Source organism: Garra rufa, chromosome 13 (genome assembly GCF_049309525.1).
Source record: "Garra rufa chromosome 13, GarRuf1.0, whole genome shotgun sequence".
Taxonomy (NCBI): Eukaryota; Metazoa; Chordata; class Actinopteri; order Cypriniformes; family Cyprinidae; genus Garra; species Garra rufa.
Genome location: NC_133373.1, coordinates 1,513,547 through 1,529,198, shown reverse-complemented (window position 1 = coordinate 1,529,198; position 15,652 = coordinate 1,513,547). Strand labels below are relative to the sequence as shown.

General features: G+C 40.0%; 2 protein-coding genes across 2 annotated transcripts; both read left to right on the top strand.

Moving 5' to 3' along the window:
• The first annotated feature begins 278 nt into the window (after positions 1–278).
• On the top strand, positions 279–3,256 carry LOC141283307 (uncharacterized). Its single transcript, XM_073816593.1, has 4 exons — positions 279–895; positions 1,934–2,029; positions 2,115–2,348; positions 2,999–3,256. The coding sequence occupies exons 1-4, from the start codon at positions 326–328 to the stop codon at positions 3,254–3,256; spliced, it is 1,158 nt and encodes a 385-aa protein (XP_073672694.1). The 5' UTR covers positions 279–325.
• A 962-nt stretch (positions 3,257–4,218) lies between these two features.
• On the top strand, positions 4,219–15,391 carry LOC141283233 (E3 SUMO-protein ligase RanBP2-like). The gene is made up of 6 exons (XM_073816519.1): positions 4,219–7,251; positions 7,378–7,467; positions 11,703–11,845; positions 11,925–12,198; positions 12,287–12,621; positions 13,764–15,391. The coding sequence occupies exons 1-6, from the start codon at positions 4,227–4,229 to the stop codon at positions 14,070–14,072; spliced, it is 4,176 nt and encodes a 1,391-aa protein (XP_073672620.1). The 5' UTR covers positions 4,219–4,226; the 3' UTR covers positions 14,073–15,391.
• The last annotated feature ends 261 nt before the right edge of the window (positions 15,392–15,652 follow it).

Below are 15,652 nucleotides of genomic sequence, written 5' to 3'. Positions count from 1 at the left end.
TAGGCTGTTTGTGTCTGAGCTTATTTATTTATTTTAATGACTTTCTGCACTTGCTATACTATATACTTCAATGTGGTAAAAAACTACAATTTATTATACTGGCAATTATAATAAATTGAAAAGCAATACTTCTTGAAAAAAACAGCCAGGTGTGGCTCTAGGAACAGGAATGAGAAACCTGCTTTACAGATTTGCAGACACACCCCTTTTAAACACGTCACGCAAACACAGTAAAAGGAAACAGAAATCACCTGATTCCAGGGAAAGAGAAACTGAAGTGTGGTTGAAGAGTTGTGTTTTTCTGTCGCTCTATTCATGCAGTAAAATGGCAGAGGCCAGATTTTCACAGGATGAGTTCAGCTGTCCAGTGTGTCTGGATCTCCTGAAGGATCCAGTGGCCATTCCCTGTGGACACAGTTACTGTAAGAGCTGTATTACAGACTGCTGGGATCAGGAGGATCAGAAGAGAGTCTACAGATGCCCTCAGTGCAAACAGACCTTCAGTCCAAGACCTGCTTTAGCTAGAAACACCATCCTGGCTGAAGTGGTGGAGAAACTGAAGAAGACCAAACTTCCTGCTGACTGTTACGCTGGAGCTGGAGATGTGGAGTGTGACGTCTGTACTGGAAGAAAATACAAAGCGGTGAAGTCCTGTCTGATGTGTCTGAACTCTTACTGCCAGAATCATCTTGAACAACATGAGAGTTGGTTTAAAGGAAAGAGACACATTTTGACTGATGCCACTGAACGACTGCAGGAGATGATCTGCCAGAAACATGAGAAGCTCCTCGAGGTGTTCTGTCGCACTGACCAGAAATGTATATGTGTGCTGTGTATGGATACACATAAAAACCATGACATCGTATCAGCTGCAGCACAGAGAACAGAGAAACAGGTATTTAAAACTAGACATTGCTGAAATATTTTCGTCTGAAATTTTCGCACGTTAAATAAATACAACCTCATTTTAAGTCTGTCATAAAAAAAAATTCAGATCAGGTTCAATTTTCTGCATTTTCACATCCGTAGGAAGCATTTTAATAGGAAAGAATGACGAATACTAATAAATAAATAAACGCATACGAAACTTAGAACTCAGTGTGCAATGACTTTTAGCCCCGTTTTATATGTTTCAAAAATGAATAGTTGCTGCAAGAAGAGTTTCATGAGCCTGTTTGCTGAAAATGCACTGTAAATCTTTATCAACTTTCAAGCTTTAAGTAACAAAATAATGGATTGAACTATTCAGCTATTATTTGAAAAATAATACTTCCATCAGTCAAAATTTTAATGCAGTGACAGATGAATTTCTACTCAGTAAATCTGACTAAATCCAGATGATTTCACTTGTTTATAACATCACTTTGGCTTGTGTTCTGTATAGATTATTCATCGATTGGATGTAAATCTTAAGCCCCTTCTCATGTAAATCAGATTTCATGACAGAAAATAGTTGTCAGAAACTGACTTACAATGAAAATGGATGGCAGTTGTTGAAGCACTAAATGGAGTGATCCAATTGTTAATTTATTGTCTACGTAGAGCTGCAGCTTTGTTACAAAGCAAAAGCACTTTTGAACCTGCAGCCATTGGTTATTACTTCAGATAAGTAAACTTTAAACTTCTCCACTCTACTTTTACTTGATCGATTGGTTCACATTGTAAGGCTAGAAGAACCTCAGACACTTTGACCTCCTGAGATACAGACAACACAAACTGGACTTGAAAAATATCAGTAATCCGATCTAGGTTCCCAACCTCAGTCATGGTATTGATGGTGGAAAAGAGTTCTGTGCTGAGACTCGAACACACAACAGGCAGGAAACCTTCAGCCACCACTGGATATGGTCATTGCGCCAGTTAGGTGGACTTTACGACATGATGATTTAGTAACAGTTTTCTGTGACATTTACTGTCGCCGTTTGTCCTCCAGAAACAGCTAAAGGAGATGCAGAAGACGTTCCAGCAGAGAATCCAGCAGAGAGAGAAAGATGTACTGCAGCTGAGAGAGACTGTGGAGTCTCATAAGGTGAGTCTGGAGAAGAAGAGAAGTTTGAAGGCTCTCTTGTCTCTTTCAGTCCCACTGAAGCCTGAATCACTGTGTGTCCTAACAGCGCTCTGCACAGACAGCAGTGGAGGACAGTGAGAGGATCTTTACTGAGCTCATCCGCTCCATTGAGAGAAGCCGCTCTGAGCTGATACGGCTGATCAGAGATCAGGAAAAGCGAGCAGTGAGTCGAGCTGAAGAACAACTGGAGCGACTGGAGCAGGAGATCAATGATCTGAGGAAGAAAGACGCTGAGCTGGAGCAGCTTTCACACACACAGGATCACATCCAGTTCCTGCAGGTAACAGACATCTACAAGAACACAATCATAGTGGACTTGAGCAAGATAGAAGACTCAGAGAAATGTTTCATGATTGCAGAATGACTCTAAATTTCACTGACATTTCATGCTGAAATAAGTGCATTCAGTAGTACCAATTCAAAGTAACTTTCTTCAAAACTGGATCAGATGATCTTCAAACTTGATAAAAACTTTATTTGTCTGTAATATATTGATCAGTTTGACCATGAAGACCCCAAACATGAACAGAGACTGTGTATTAGCAGTGCATTGAAACCAAACCTAACCTAACCATGTCTTAAGTATCCTTGTGAAATTTCAGTGTCTCTAACAGCTCTAAAATTATAAATAATAGCCGTTTATAGCTCTTTTAGCTGCTTTCCTGAGCAAAAATACCCAACCCTTACTCCATGATGTGCTTAAACTGTTAGAAGGACTTTTTATGCTCCAGTAGATATTTTATCATCCAAAATATTTCCTAGAAATTTTACATGTAAGTGGCATGAGTGTCTTGCTAAATAAAATCTGTAGCGCTAATGTGATTTAATGAATATAAGAATTAATCTGATGCTGTGAGAAGGATTAAGGCAAGTTACTAAAGATCAATCAAGGAATCAAGGCTGCTGAGTTTTGCTTTCTGTGTTCTGCAGAGTTCCCAGTCTCTCTCAGCACCTCCTGAATTTACAGACACAAATGACAACCTCATAAATTCTCTCGGACCTTTTAATGGCCTGAGAGAATCTGTCTGTCAGCTGAGAGACCACCTGGAGGATTTCTGCAAAGAGGGGCTTAAGAAGATCTCAGACAAAGGTAAAGTCCTGCAGATTCATCTGCTCTCAAAAAAAAAAAAAGGTTCAGAGACTCCATCATCTCATCTCATTATGAACATCATATTAGATATGTTTTAGGAATGGATGCCTGAATAGTTTTGTCTCAGACATGATAGAATTGCATTTATTACTATTTTTTTCTTAATATTTAAGATTGTCTTAATGTTTAATATTTTAACATACATGTCTATCTTTTGTTTACATAAATATCAACATATTGACAAGCTGCACGATGTGTGTGTTTGTGCACTCTTAAAAATTAAGGTGCTTTAAAAAGTTCACAGATATGCCATAGAAGAACCATTTTTTATTTTCACAAAGAACCATTCAGTCAAAATCTGTGAAACAGAAAGGTTTGTCAGATGTTAAAGGTTCTTTATGGAACCATTTAAACAAAAAAGATTATTCTATGGCATCGTGAAGCACCTTTATTTTTTTGTGCATAAACAACTTATACAGGAGATATGTGTTTATAGGTATGTGATAAATTAACACAAATGAATACATCAAGGATTAATGGCACAAATCTTACTTTAAAAGAGATTAGAACATCTCTCCACAAAACATCTCAGTCAATATGCAGTCTCATTTATTGCATGTGAATGTTTGTCAATGAGAACAGAACTGAACTGACATTGATTCAGATTTAAAATGGTTATGGAATACATTTTCAGAACAAATGTTTGTCTTGTTGTGAACAGGCCTTGAAATATTTGACTAAATTATTTATAGACATTTTAAGATTGTTGGGTTTTAAATATTGTTGGTTAAAATGTTAATGCTGTTTTTTTTTTTCAAAAAAGGAAATCCACTTGTGTATGAAATAGTTCAGACATGCTTAAAAACAGACCATTTGTCTCAGTTGCTACTACAGGTCCCTCTGTGCAGTCTTCAGCAGATTATTCACGTCCTCTACATACTGCTGGAAATGTTACATCAAACAAGGTAGGGGCGAGATTTTCATGTAAACAATATTTTCCACCTTACGGTAAAAAGGAAGAGAATCAAAAGTATTGTTTGTTTACCTCTGCAGGGCCCAGTATATGGGATGAAGTGTCTTCCACCACAGCAACATATGTATGCCTTCCAACAAACAACACACACCCCTCCTGTGGAAGAGAACGAGGATGGACTTCATTTTGAACCCATTGTGCCTTTCCCTCATAAGACTGATGGTGAGGATGAAGAGGAGATGTTCTGCAAGAAAGCAAAACTCTTCCAATTTGACTCAGAGACTAAAGAATGGAAAGAGAGGAGCATTGGCACTATCAAAATCCTGAAACACAAAACATCTGGGAAATTTCGTCTGTTGATGAGGAGGGAGCTGGTTCTGGGAATCTGTGCTAATCATTATATCACTGCCGATATGACCCTCAAACCAAATGTTGGATCTGACAAATCCTGGATGTGGTGCACTATGGACTACACAGATGAATTGTCAAAGACTGAGCCGTATGCTATCCGTTTTAAAACAGCAGATGAGGCAGCGCTGTTTAAAGTCAAATTTGAGGAAGCTCAAAAGTTTCTTTCCCAATCCCCACAATGCCAACAGACCAAAGAAGTGGATCTCAAAACCCTGTTTTCCAAGAAGGAGGGTGAATGGGACTGTGACGTGTGCTGTGTAAGAAACGCTCCTACGTCTGTAAAATGTGTGGCCTGCAGCAATGCAGCTCCTTCTACAGCAAAGGTGAAAACTGTAGAGGAACTCAAAGGCTCTGCTCATGTGTCGTCTCCTGCCAAACTGTTTTCTTTTAGACTTTCTGGAGACTCCACCAAGAACACTGCCAGTGCTGATGTCAGCTCGAAGGGCTTCACATTTGGATCTCAAACACCAGTTTCTTTTAAGTTTAGATTGAAGGATGCTGTGGAGACTGTTGGCTTTGGAGCTCAGGTTGAGAAGAAAACAATTCAGGATGAAGCACCACAACATGAGAAAGTGTCAACAGCTCCAGCGGTCCCATTTAACACTGGTTTTGGTGCTCAGTTTGCCAAGAAGGTGGGCGAATGGGACTGCGACGTGTGCCGTGTCAGAAACGCTTCTACGTCTGTAATATGTGTGGCCTGCAGCAGTGCAGCTCCTTCTTCAGCAAAGGTGAAACCTGTAGAGGAACTCAAAGGCTCTGCTCATGTGTCTCCTCCTGCCAAAGGGTTTTCTTTTGGACCTTCTGGAGACTCGGCTAAGAACACTGCCAGCGCTGATGTCAGGTCAAAGGGCTTCAGATTTGGATCTCAAAAATCAGCTTCTATTAAGTTTGGATCAAAGGATGCTGCCGTGACATTTTCTGTCTTTGGAGCTCAGGTTGAGAAAAAATTAATTCAGGCCGAAGCACCACAACATCAAAAATTGTCAACAGCTCCAGCGTTCCCATTAAGCACTGGTTTTGGTGCTCAGTTTGCCAAGAAAGAGGGTCAATGGGACTGTAACTCCTGCTTAATAAGGAATGATGCCTCAGCAACTGAATGCATTTCCTGCAAATCTCCAAGCAGCACATATGAAAGTAATGCATTTTTGCAAAGTTTCTTTGCCACCCAGTCAAGTAAAAATGATGGATCCTGGGATTGTGACACTTGCCTGGTAAGAAATGAAGCTACATCTAGCCATTGTGTTTCATGTCAGACAGCAAACCCTAATATGACAAACAAGACCTCTGCTGCACCATCCAGTTCCTCTTTTACCTTCAGTTCTGGAAGTTCTAGCAGTCAATCTGCTGTGACAGGATTTAAAGCCAATTTCAATCCAGGTAATACTTTTCAGTTTGGTACAAGGAAGGAAGAAGCATCCTCAGAAGGTGTCAAGTTTGAGTCCTCTACAACTAAGGCTGAAAAGTTATCAAGCAGTTCAAGTTTTTCATTTTCTATGCTGGAATCTGTTAGCAGATTCACATTTGGGGTTTCAAAAGCTGAGGCAAAACCATCAGACAGACAGTCACAAAATGGATCTACGTCTGACCTCCTCAAAAATATTGCTGAGCTTCACAAAAAGAAAGAAAAAATGGCAGCCCCAAGTTTCTCAAATCTGTCCAAGGGATTGAAATGGGATAATTACAGTTTGAAAGAGGCCTATGACCAAGAAGACTATGCCAGTTTCTCTGTGCACGATACCTCTTCGCAGCCAGATGCAGTAGCAAAAAAATTATTTTCCTTTGGTGAATCAGCCACAGGGTTTAGTTTCAGTTTTAAGCCTATTCTCAAGTCTCCATCGAAGCTAAACCAGAGCCAGGCTTCTGTTGGCACAGATGAACAAGAAGCATCACAGAAGGAAGAGCGAGATGGTCAGTACTTTCGGCCTGTTGTGCCACTGCCTGATCTTGTTGAGGTCTCAACAGGAGAGGAGAACGAGCAAGTCCTTTTCAGTAACCGGGCCAAATTATACCGCTATGATAAAGATCTTAGTCAGTGGAAGGAACGAGGTATAGGAAACCTTAAAATACTACAACACTATGAAACAAAGCGTGTCAGACTCGTGATGAGACGGGACCAGGTCCTCAAACTGTGTGCAAACCATTGGATTGCTTCAAATATGAAGCTTGAGCCCATGAAAGCAGCGGAGAAAGCATGGATCTGGAGTGCATTTGATTTTGCAGAAGGGCAGGGCAAGGTGGAACAGTTAGCAATCCGATTTAAACTGCAGGATACTGCAAATGCTTTCCAAGAAGTCTTTGAAAAGGCAAAGACTGCCCAGGAAAAAGACACCCTACTCACCCCGTTTTCTGCGAGAGTGACTTCCTCCAACCAAGACATGCTTTGTGGCAAGGCTGCAGTTGCTGTACTTCAAGAAACCACAAAAGAATCTACTGGTCTTTCTGAAGACAACAATCCTAAACCAGATAGGACACCTGGGGCAAAGCTTGGTGCTCAAAGCATCAAGTCTGGGGTCTCTCCTCCTATGTTTGTCTTTAGGTCAAACTCTTTCCAGAAGATCTTTGGAAGCCCTTCGCCATTAAAAGAAAAATCTTGTGTCATAATTCCCAGTTTAAAAGATAAGGAAACAGGTGCCCCAAGACTGAAATCCTGTGCTCAAGCAGTGACCAGCCAGTCATCAGTTGGGACTCCTTTCAGCACACCAACAAGCAGTAAGCTATGTTCTGTGACCAATAGTTTACACATAAAACTGTCTGTCCAGCTCTTTCAAACAAACTGTAGATCACCATTTGCCTGCTGAATGCTGCTAAGTGTGTGACGTGTTTGCGTTCCTCCAGCAGGTCTGTCTTTCGGATTTAAATCTGCGGGTATGTTTTCATTTGCGGATTTGGCAAAGGGTTCAAGTGAAAATGCATTTGGTAAAAAAGGTGAGTGCAGTGTTTACCTGTTTACCAGTGTTTCCCACTTCACCAGTCTGATTCATAAACAGAAGCAGCTCAAAGGTCAATCATTTGATTTCTCATATTAAACAGTCCAGTTTACAAGTCTTTCTACTGAGTTGTCTTGTAGGGCTGTTGAATGCTTGAATCTGATTGGCTGACGAACGTTCTAATGGTGTGCAATTTTTTTCAGAGAAATGCACGGCAAACGTAGTTCCAGGCAACTCTTGACTGCATTACACGTCTATATCACTTGGCCACATGATTTTAGTAATTTCAAAGGTCCTTACAGCCCAAAACAGAAAAATAACCAAAACCCACAATGACACTGGCCAGACAAATAAACACAGTAAACATTAGAATAAAAACTACAGATTATTGCCATGTTTTTGCCACAAAGTTATGTTTTATTATGTATGGAAAGTTTCTCCCAATCTCTCTCACTCATAGACAATCACACATACAGTTTGCATACATGTAAGCGTAGATGCTAATGTTGTTAGTGCTGCTCTAAAAACTACATGACAGTTTTCACATGTGAGGTAACAGCGGCGTGATTTAAAAGTCCCCCTGAAAACTTAAAGTCCCCCTGAAATCAAAATTAAAGTTTTTTGGCTTTTAGTATGAATATATTAGCCTTAAGGTGAACTATAAACTAGTGTGCTGCAAAACATAGACAAAATTCGTGTTTACAAGATATGGGCAATTAAAACTTACAGCCTTGTCACTTCCGCCAACATGAATCAAGGATTTGGATGATATCACTCACTGTGCACTTCAGTTTCTCATCAAACGTTCTGTCCAATCAAATGCTCTCTAGAGTCCGTAGTGTCCCGCCCCCTACACAGAGACACGGAGCAGATCATAAGCGCTCATATGTGCGGTCGGCATGTATTAAACTACACAGCCTCAGCAGGATATTGATCACTATTTCGTTTTAACAAGTTTCATATTGAATTTGTTGGGTAATTTATTAGTCTGTGGCTGTCATAAGCTTACAAATGCGGCTTTACCGATCTCAATGGCTCTTTCCCGAGCAGATATAAATTGAATGCTATTGGCTATTCAAAATTAGTGGGGGGGGGGGCTGGGCGATATGTTTTTGTTTCAGTTAACAGTACGTCACCACATAGAATAATGCTGTGTGTTTCAAGGCACTTCAGTGGACCTTTAAAGTTTCACCGATTACTTTTGAGAGACACCCCCTTTTTCTAAGATTTCAACGGCCCGTCATCAATTATTCCTTTTGGCTTCAAGGTGCAGTGTGTAGATTTTGCGGCATCTAGTGGTGAAGTTTTGAATTGCAACCAATGGCTCCGTCCACCACTCAGCCCTCCCTTTACAGAAACTACGGCAACCGACACGGGATTAAGATGTCAGATGTTTCAGACAGCAAAGAATATTGAAGTTTCTTTTAAAACGTAAATAAGGGAATTATATTTACTTGATAATTCAATAAAACGATTGTTACGTCCCTCGTTATTATCTAGGAGATTTATTGGACGCACCACACCATAGTTGCGTGTATGTTTTATAAACGGTGAAAAAAAAAATCTTTACAACAGAGAGAAAAAAAAAAAGAACAAACAAACAAAGCCACCGACAACCACGTTTAGTCACAATTGTTTTTACTTATGCAATAAAGTGAAATTAAGTGTTTTAAAGACAGTGACAAGATACGTTTTGGTTTAACATCAGTGACAAGACAACGTTTTGGTTTCCCGGAACCTCAGGCAGAGAGGAAGGAGCGAAAGAGAGGTGCCAAAGAAAAAAAAAACTTAACAAAAACCCCAACTAACTAATAGTATTAAACCAACATAAGCTAGCTATCAACCAAAGATACGAAACAAAACATCTTCAGCGCACAGGACGCCATAACTAAACTATACTGACTATCAACCGAAAAAGATACATAACAGGCACCATCTCTCTAAGCCTAGTGTGTCTATACAATAAAACTCTACGTGGTGTAACATGTAGGACGCGACCTGCTAACCTGGCTCACAACCCCTCCCGCCGGTACATGGTGTTTTACACAATTGTTTGCCAGAAACGGCGCTTGATGTTAAGTATAGCGAACACACCAAGACAAAAAGGAAGCGTCACCAAAGTGACCGACATGAGCTTCCAACAATGAGCAGTCCACAAGCTAAAAGTGCAGCACTTACAAAAACAGCACACAGTCTCTCATACTGGCTTCTCAAAAGAGAAAACAGCCTTCACCGAGCAAAACCCATCGTCAGCTGGCTGATTCGAACAGGTGTGTAACTTTCCTTTATGCACCATGATTGGTGGCGCGATCCCGTGCGTCGCTGTCTTACGTCACCGGATTGACAGGCAGTTCCTCCAATCAGATTGCACACCTAAAACAAACAGTACACACAAACACGCAGCTAAAGACATATGCTGCGTCCCAATTCGCCTACTTATACTACGCCCTAAAAGTATGTACTCTTTTTGTGAAGAAAAAGTACATACTTTTGAGTATGTAGCAGAATAGTAGGCAAGCTTTGGGACATACTACTTCGTCATAACTGCTTTTTTAACGGACGCTCTGTTGCTTAGTTACCTGAATCCTGTCACTGTTTAAACTGCCCTGTCAATCATCACAGTTAACATCATCTACATTTCGTTTAATTTAATTTCCTACCGTATTAGAGAGAAATGAAGAGGCACGTTCTTTCAGGAGTCTTTCATGGCGAGAACTCTGCTGGTGTTTGCATAATTATGCATTGAAACGTTAATGACCAAACCTATCATTATAAAAGTTCATAATGTTGCTGCACATGAAATATAACCAGGATAACATTTTAAAAATATTTTTTATCAGGTTACACATTGATTATTTATCACTCAAACCCCTTTCTTTACCTGTCCGTTGGTCGCGCATATCGTCCATGTTTGTAGTTTTTTAACACTTTTAATGCGTGTTTGTAGTTCTAATCGAATCCTCGTTCACCGCGCAATGTGTTGTGGGCAATATTAGCCGTTAGAGTGTGCATTGATCCGCACTTTGAATTCCGAAGTTAAGTAGTAGACCATCCGGGAATCTTTCGAATACTTTTTTAAACATACTACGATTTGGGACATACTAATTCTATTTTCGAATACTATTTAGGACGGATAGTATGCGAATTGGGACGCAGCAATAGATATGTATATATATCTATGGCTAAAGATATACAAGAACATAAAGAAAAACTCTTACGTAGCAGCGCATACGTAACAACGATGTTATTGTGAGTATTGCAGTTACTTGTTCATCATTGTGTCAGTGTTTTTTCCCAAGAACAGCAGTGATGAAATGCGATCTGTAGAGCAGTTTGTCTGTTCAGGGCTACAGTAGCAACATAATGGCGTCTTCCAGGTGAGGGGATCCGCAGAGTATGTAGATATAAACTGATAATTGTTAGGTAATAAAAACATAAGGGTAATCAAGTAAGGTCTTTATTCACCCCTGGAAACATAGTTATGTATATTATATTATATTATAAAACGGTTGGTTCCATTCCTCAATTCTGATTGGTCAGCAGCTGTGTCGTATTCATTATACGGCACGGCTATGACCGTTTCTCTCAACGGTTTTGTGTATCATTGAACCTCCTTAGCAACCACCCTTAGCAACGTAAACAAAGCTTTAGCAGTTAGGGACTACTTTTTACAGTGGAGGGCAGTTCATTATTTTACTTTATGAAAACGTACAACCTAATATATATATAAATTAATATATGTTTTTGATATTAATATTTTTATTGTGTGGTAACCGTTTTATAAAAGCCACTTCGCGTCGTGCCTAACAACGCCCTTCAGCCGTGATTTACTCATGATACAGCACGGCCTCTTGTACCTTATTGCTTAGTTGCATTTCTGTCTAGAGAGAGATAATCTTAAATATTACACACTGCACCTTTAACATTTTGGGTTATTTTTGATATGATAGGGTCATCTTGTGTTTGTTTTTAAAGACCTACACATAGCATCATTTTTGAAAAAAAAGTTTAACAGGTGTCTTATTGTCTAAAGCTGTCCGAGCCGAAAAAAAGAGAGATAAAAAAAATTCTGAATGTTTGTGTGTGTGTGTGTGTGTGTGTGTGTGTGTGTGTGTGTCTGACTGACTGGCATCATTTTTATGAATCACTATTATAAAAGGGCGAGTATTTCATACTGCTACTGTTAGCATTGCTATTGGTAGTGAGGTTTTTTCTTCATGTTTACTTTTGCAGATTATCCTTTCGGGTGGTCAGGAGCAGGAGCCACGGTCTTTAGAAGCACAGCGACACATAATGAAGCAGAAGAGGAGGGTAGTGATGACAAAACACCTCATAATGATGAGATCCACTTTGAGCTGATCGTCTCTCTGCCAGAAGTGAGCACTTGCTGTGATGCTGTTAGCTGTGCTCTTCATGTCTCTGGAAGTGTAATGTAGTTTGATGTGGCCCCTGCAGGTGAAGGTGAGGTCCGGTGAGGAGGACGAAGAGATCCTGTTCAAAGAAAGGGCCAAACTGTACCGCTGGGACCATGAAATCAACCAGTGGAAGGAGCGCGGTGTGGGAAACATCAAGATCCTCTTCCACCCCGTGAAGAAGCGCTACCGCATGCTGATGAGACGCGAGCAGGTGCTAAAAGTCTGTGCCAACCACATCATCAGCCAGAGCATCGAGCTCAAGCCCATGAACACCTCAGCTAATGCACTGGTGTGGACCGCCACAGACTACTCAGGTACAGGCCTCTCTCCTCACCTCATACACCCCTCCTCACCCTGCTGCTGCTGGTGTCTTCACATCTGTATGTTTGTTCACACACACAGAGGGAGACGGGAAAGTCGAGCAGCTGGCAGCCAAGTTCAAGAATCCAGAGCTGGCCGAGTCCTTCAGACGAATGTTCACCGATTGCCAGAGCCGCATGTCACAGGTTGATGCCGCTCATTTGTCTGCCGCAGAGGCACTTTCACGAGAGTCCAACCCTGTGGTGTTCTTCGACATCACCATAGACAATGAGGATGCTGGGAGAGTAGTGATGGAGCTCTTCGCTCACATCGTGCCCAAAACAGCGGAGAACTTCAGGGCTCTGTGTACGGGAGAGATGGGCTTTGGTTACCGCGGATCCGTCTTCCACAGGATCATCCCGGACTTCGTGTGTCAGGTGAGGAAACACTGATTTTACGCAAATGCACTGATTTCTACTGTTTTCTACAGTAGTCAACATTCAGTACAACATACAAAAGTCTTGAGTGGATCAAGAAAGTTTATCCAAGTTGTCCGAAGAACGAGTATTGTATAACTTTGATGAAAGGTTTTGATCCACTTCCAGTGAATATTGATTGAATGAATAATCATTTACATCAATGCTGGATTAGTTTATTTAAATAAATTCTCAATGTCAAAACAATAATTATTGCAACTGTTACCTATAAAAAAATAAACAAGTGCTGCACATCTGTTAATAATGTCCTGGTTAATCTGCAGCAGAGTTTTCTGCATATTTTGTTCATTAGTTCATTTGTCCAAAACAACTGAGTAGCAAGATTATTATTATTAATATTAAAAAAATTTAAACCTTCTGTTAAAGTAAAATAAACACTAACTGAAAATAAAAATAAGAAAAACATTATTTATTCCAGATAGTTTCCATTTTCATTTAAGTTGAAGTACTAGGGGTGTTTTCACACCTGCCTTTTTTAGTTCGGTTGAATCGCACCAGAGTTCGTTTTCCCTCATGGTGAGGTTCGTTTGGGCAGGTGTGAATGTAGCAATCACATTCAAGTGGACCAATGAAGCTTTCAAACGAACACTGGAGCAGTTTGTTTATGGTGAGACAGCTGCACTGTTTATTATGGGATGAGGACAACTAACTTTATTTGTTGACAGATGGCACTATAGCAACATAGCCCCATGGCAGCTTGCGGACAAACTTGGAGTTGTGAGGAGCCTCATAAAGTTGGTCTGATCATCATATTAGGTCCCAACTTTCGAAAACTCACAAGATCTTCTCATTGTTTAGCAGTTAAGAAAATACGCTCAATGACACGATCTGGCCAACAAGTGATGTGGATGTTTTCCCATGATTTGGTTTAGTTTCAACTGGTTCGGACCAGAGCGATCAGTGTGGTGTGAAAAGGACCCAAAATGGCAGAAAAATGCTACAATGTATAATTTGTTGCCCTTGGTCCAGACCAAATGAACTGAACCACAGATGTGAAAGCACCCTAAAATAGCCTAACTAAAAACAAACTAATTAATGTAATAAACATGAATAAAAACTAGATATTAAAAACTGTCTCTCAGGGTGGCGATATCACCAACCAGGATGGAACGGGAGGAAAATCAATCTATGGAGCAAAGTTTGAGGATGAGAGCTTTGAGGTGAGGCATACAGGGTCGGGGCTGCTGTCAATGGTCAACCGCGGCAGAGACACCAACAACTCGCAGTTCTCCATCACCCTCAAGAAAGCAGAGCACTTGGACTTCAAGCATGTGGCCTTCGGATTTGTCAAAGACGGCATGGATGTGGTGAGGAGAATCGGAGAACTGGGCACTAAAGACGGGAAACCCACAAAAACCATCATCATCTCAGACTGTGGACAGATTTTGTAAGCTTCTCTACACATTCCACATTCCCTCAGCTCTTGTGTAAATCAGAACTTGTGTATGCACACTGCAAAAAATGCTTTTCTGACTTAGATTTTTTGTCTTGTTTCCAGCCAGAATATCTAAAGATTCTCAAATCAATAAGGATTTTCTAGATGAGTAAAAATTACTGTCTTGTTGTCAGAAAAAACAAGTCAAAATTAAGTGTGTTTTAGCTTGAAACAAGCTAACTAATCTGCCAGTGGGGTAAGAAAAATAATCTTGTTTTCTGTTTGAAATTAGATTTTATTGCTTACCCAAAATTGAAGGTTTGTACTGTCTGACTATAATTTTACGGGACATTTTGATTGCCAGCCAGGAAAAACTATACAGTGTTTCCAATCAGTAAAAAAAAAAACTAACAAAAAAAAAAGGATATGGCACAATAGATCAGAACCGACTGAAGGTACTATTGGCCAATAAGAGTATGTCAAACCAACTCATTTACAGGCAGAGGAAATAATTAGACATTTCAAAGATGAAGGAAAATACAGTTGTCAGAAAAGCAATATGAGAGTATAAGAGTCAATAAAAGAGGACAAAACAAAAATCCCATCCGTCCTATTAATAGTAGTTTCTGTAATTGCAGCTGCAGTCTTCATTTGTGCAGGATTTTATTTGGATGCCTGGTTTCATAAGCGTTAAAAGGAACTGGTTTAGATGGGCTTTCTGTTTGGCTCAGACGCTTCTGACCCACTGCTAATTATCATAAAGTCCTGTGGAAATGTGGAAAATAGACGTCATTCAATTCTGACTGCTGGCAATTGCTTTATCATGCATGCTTTTATGTTAGTTTGAAGGATGAGGCAGTTTTCCAAACAAGCCTTGATGAAATTTCCATTTATAGGGGGACAGTGGCCACTAATTACAGTCAAATGTCTTTTTTCTCTCATCTGGCAGCAAACCCAGAGCCTCCAGCAATTCCCCTAACCCCCTCTAATAAATATTTATTTAGAGCAAGCTGTAATTATGCTTTTCATAAGTGTATTTTTTAGTACATAATGAGCCGTTATTTCTACATCAGTTTGTCTAAAATAGCCATAAAACAAGGTCATAATGAAATCAAAATGTTAATGAAGATAATGTCACAGATTATGCTTGGCATGGGGTTTTATGAATTTTTATTACTCGTCTCTTAGGACAGGCATGAAATTTGACTTTGAGAGTGTAAAGAGCAATCCACATGCAGAAACATTTGTGCGGTCAATAAAGCTTCTTAAAACCGAAAGAAATGGCATGTACATTTGTCTTATTGAACAAGGAGAAAAAAGCAAGTGCATTGCCATTTTTGTTTGTGATCATTACAATCGTCTTGCAATTTAAATAAAGAGTTTCCAATGCACATTCACATCCATAAAGAGAAAGAAAGAAAACTATGACACACACAGAGCCAGACATGAGCACATGAAAGCTGGAGTGATTTGAGGTTATTACTGATGTGAAACAATTGTGTCTCAGACATAAAGACGTTGCTAGATCACCTTCATTAAAATCATAACTATTGTCAGTGATAATGAAGCGTTAGCATGAATGCACAATCAAACTGT

Coding starts and splice junctions, on each gene's coding strand:
- LOC141283307 (XM_073816593.1), top strand. CDS start 326: ATGGCAGAGGCCAGATTTTCACAGGATGAGTTCAGCTGTCCAGTGTGT. Junction 896..1,933: donor CACAGAGAACAGAGAAACAG/GTATTTAAAACT, acceptor TTTGTCCTCCAG/AAACAGCTAAAGGAGATGCA. Junction 2,030..2,114: donor AGACTGTGGAGTCTCATAAG/GTGAGTCTGGAG, acceptor GTGTCCTAACAG/CGCTCTGCACAGACAGCAGT.
- LOC141283233 (XM_073816519.1), top strand. CDS start 4,227: ATGAAGTGTCTTCCACCACAGCAACATATGTATGCCTTCCAACAAACA. Junction 7,252..7,377: donor TTTCAGCACACCAACAAGCA/GTAAGCTATGTT, acceptor GCGTTCCTCCAG/CAGGTCTGTCTTTCGGATTT. Junction 12,622..13,763: donor TCCCGGACTTCGTGTGTCAG/GTGAGGAAACAC, acceptor ACTGTCTCTCAG/GGTGGCGATATCACCAACCA.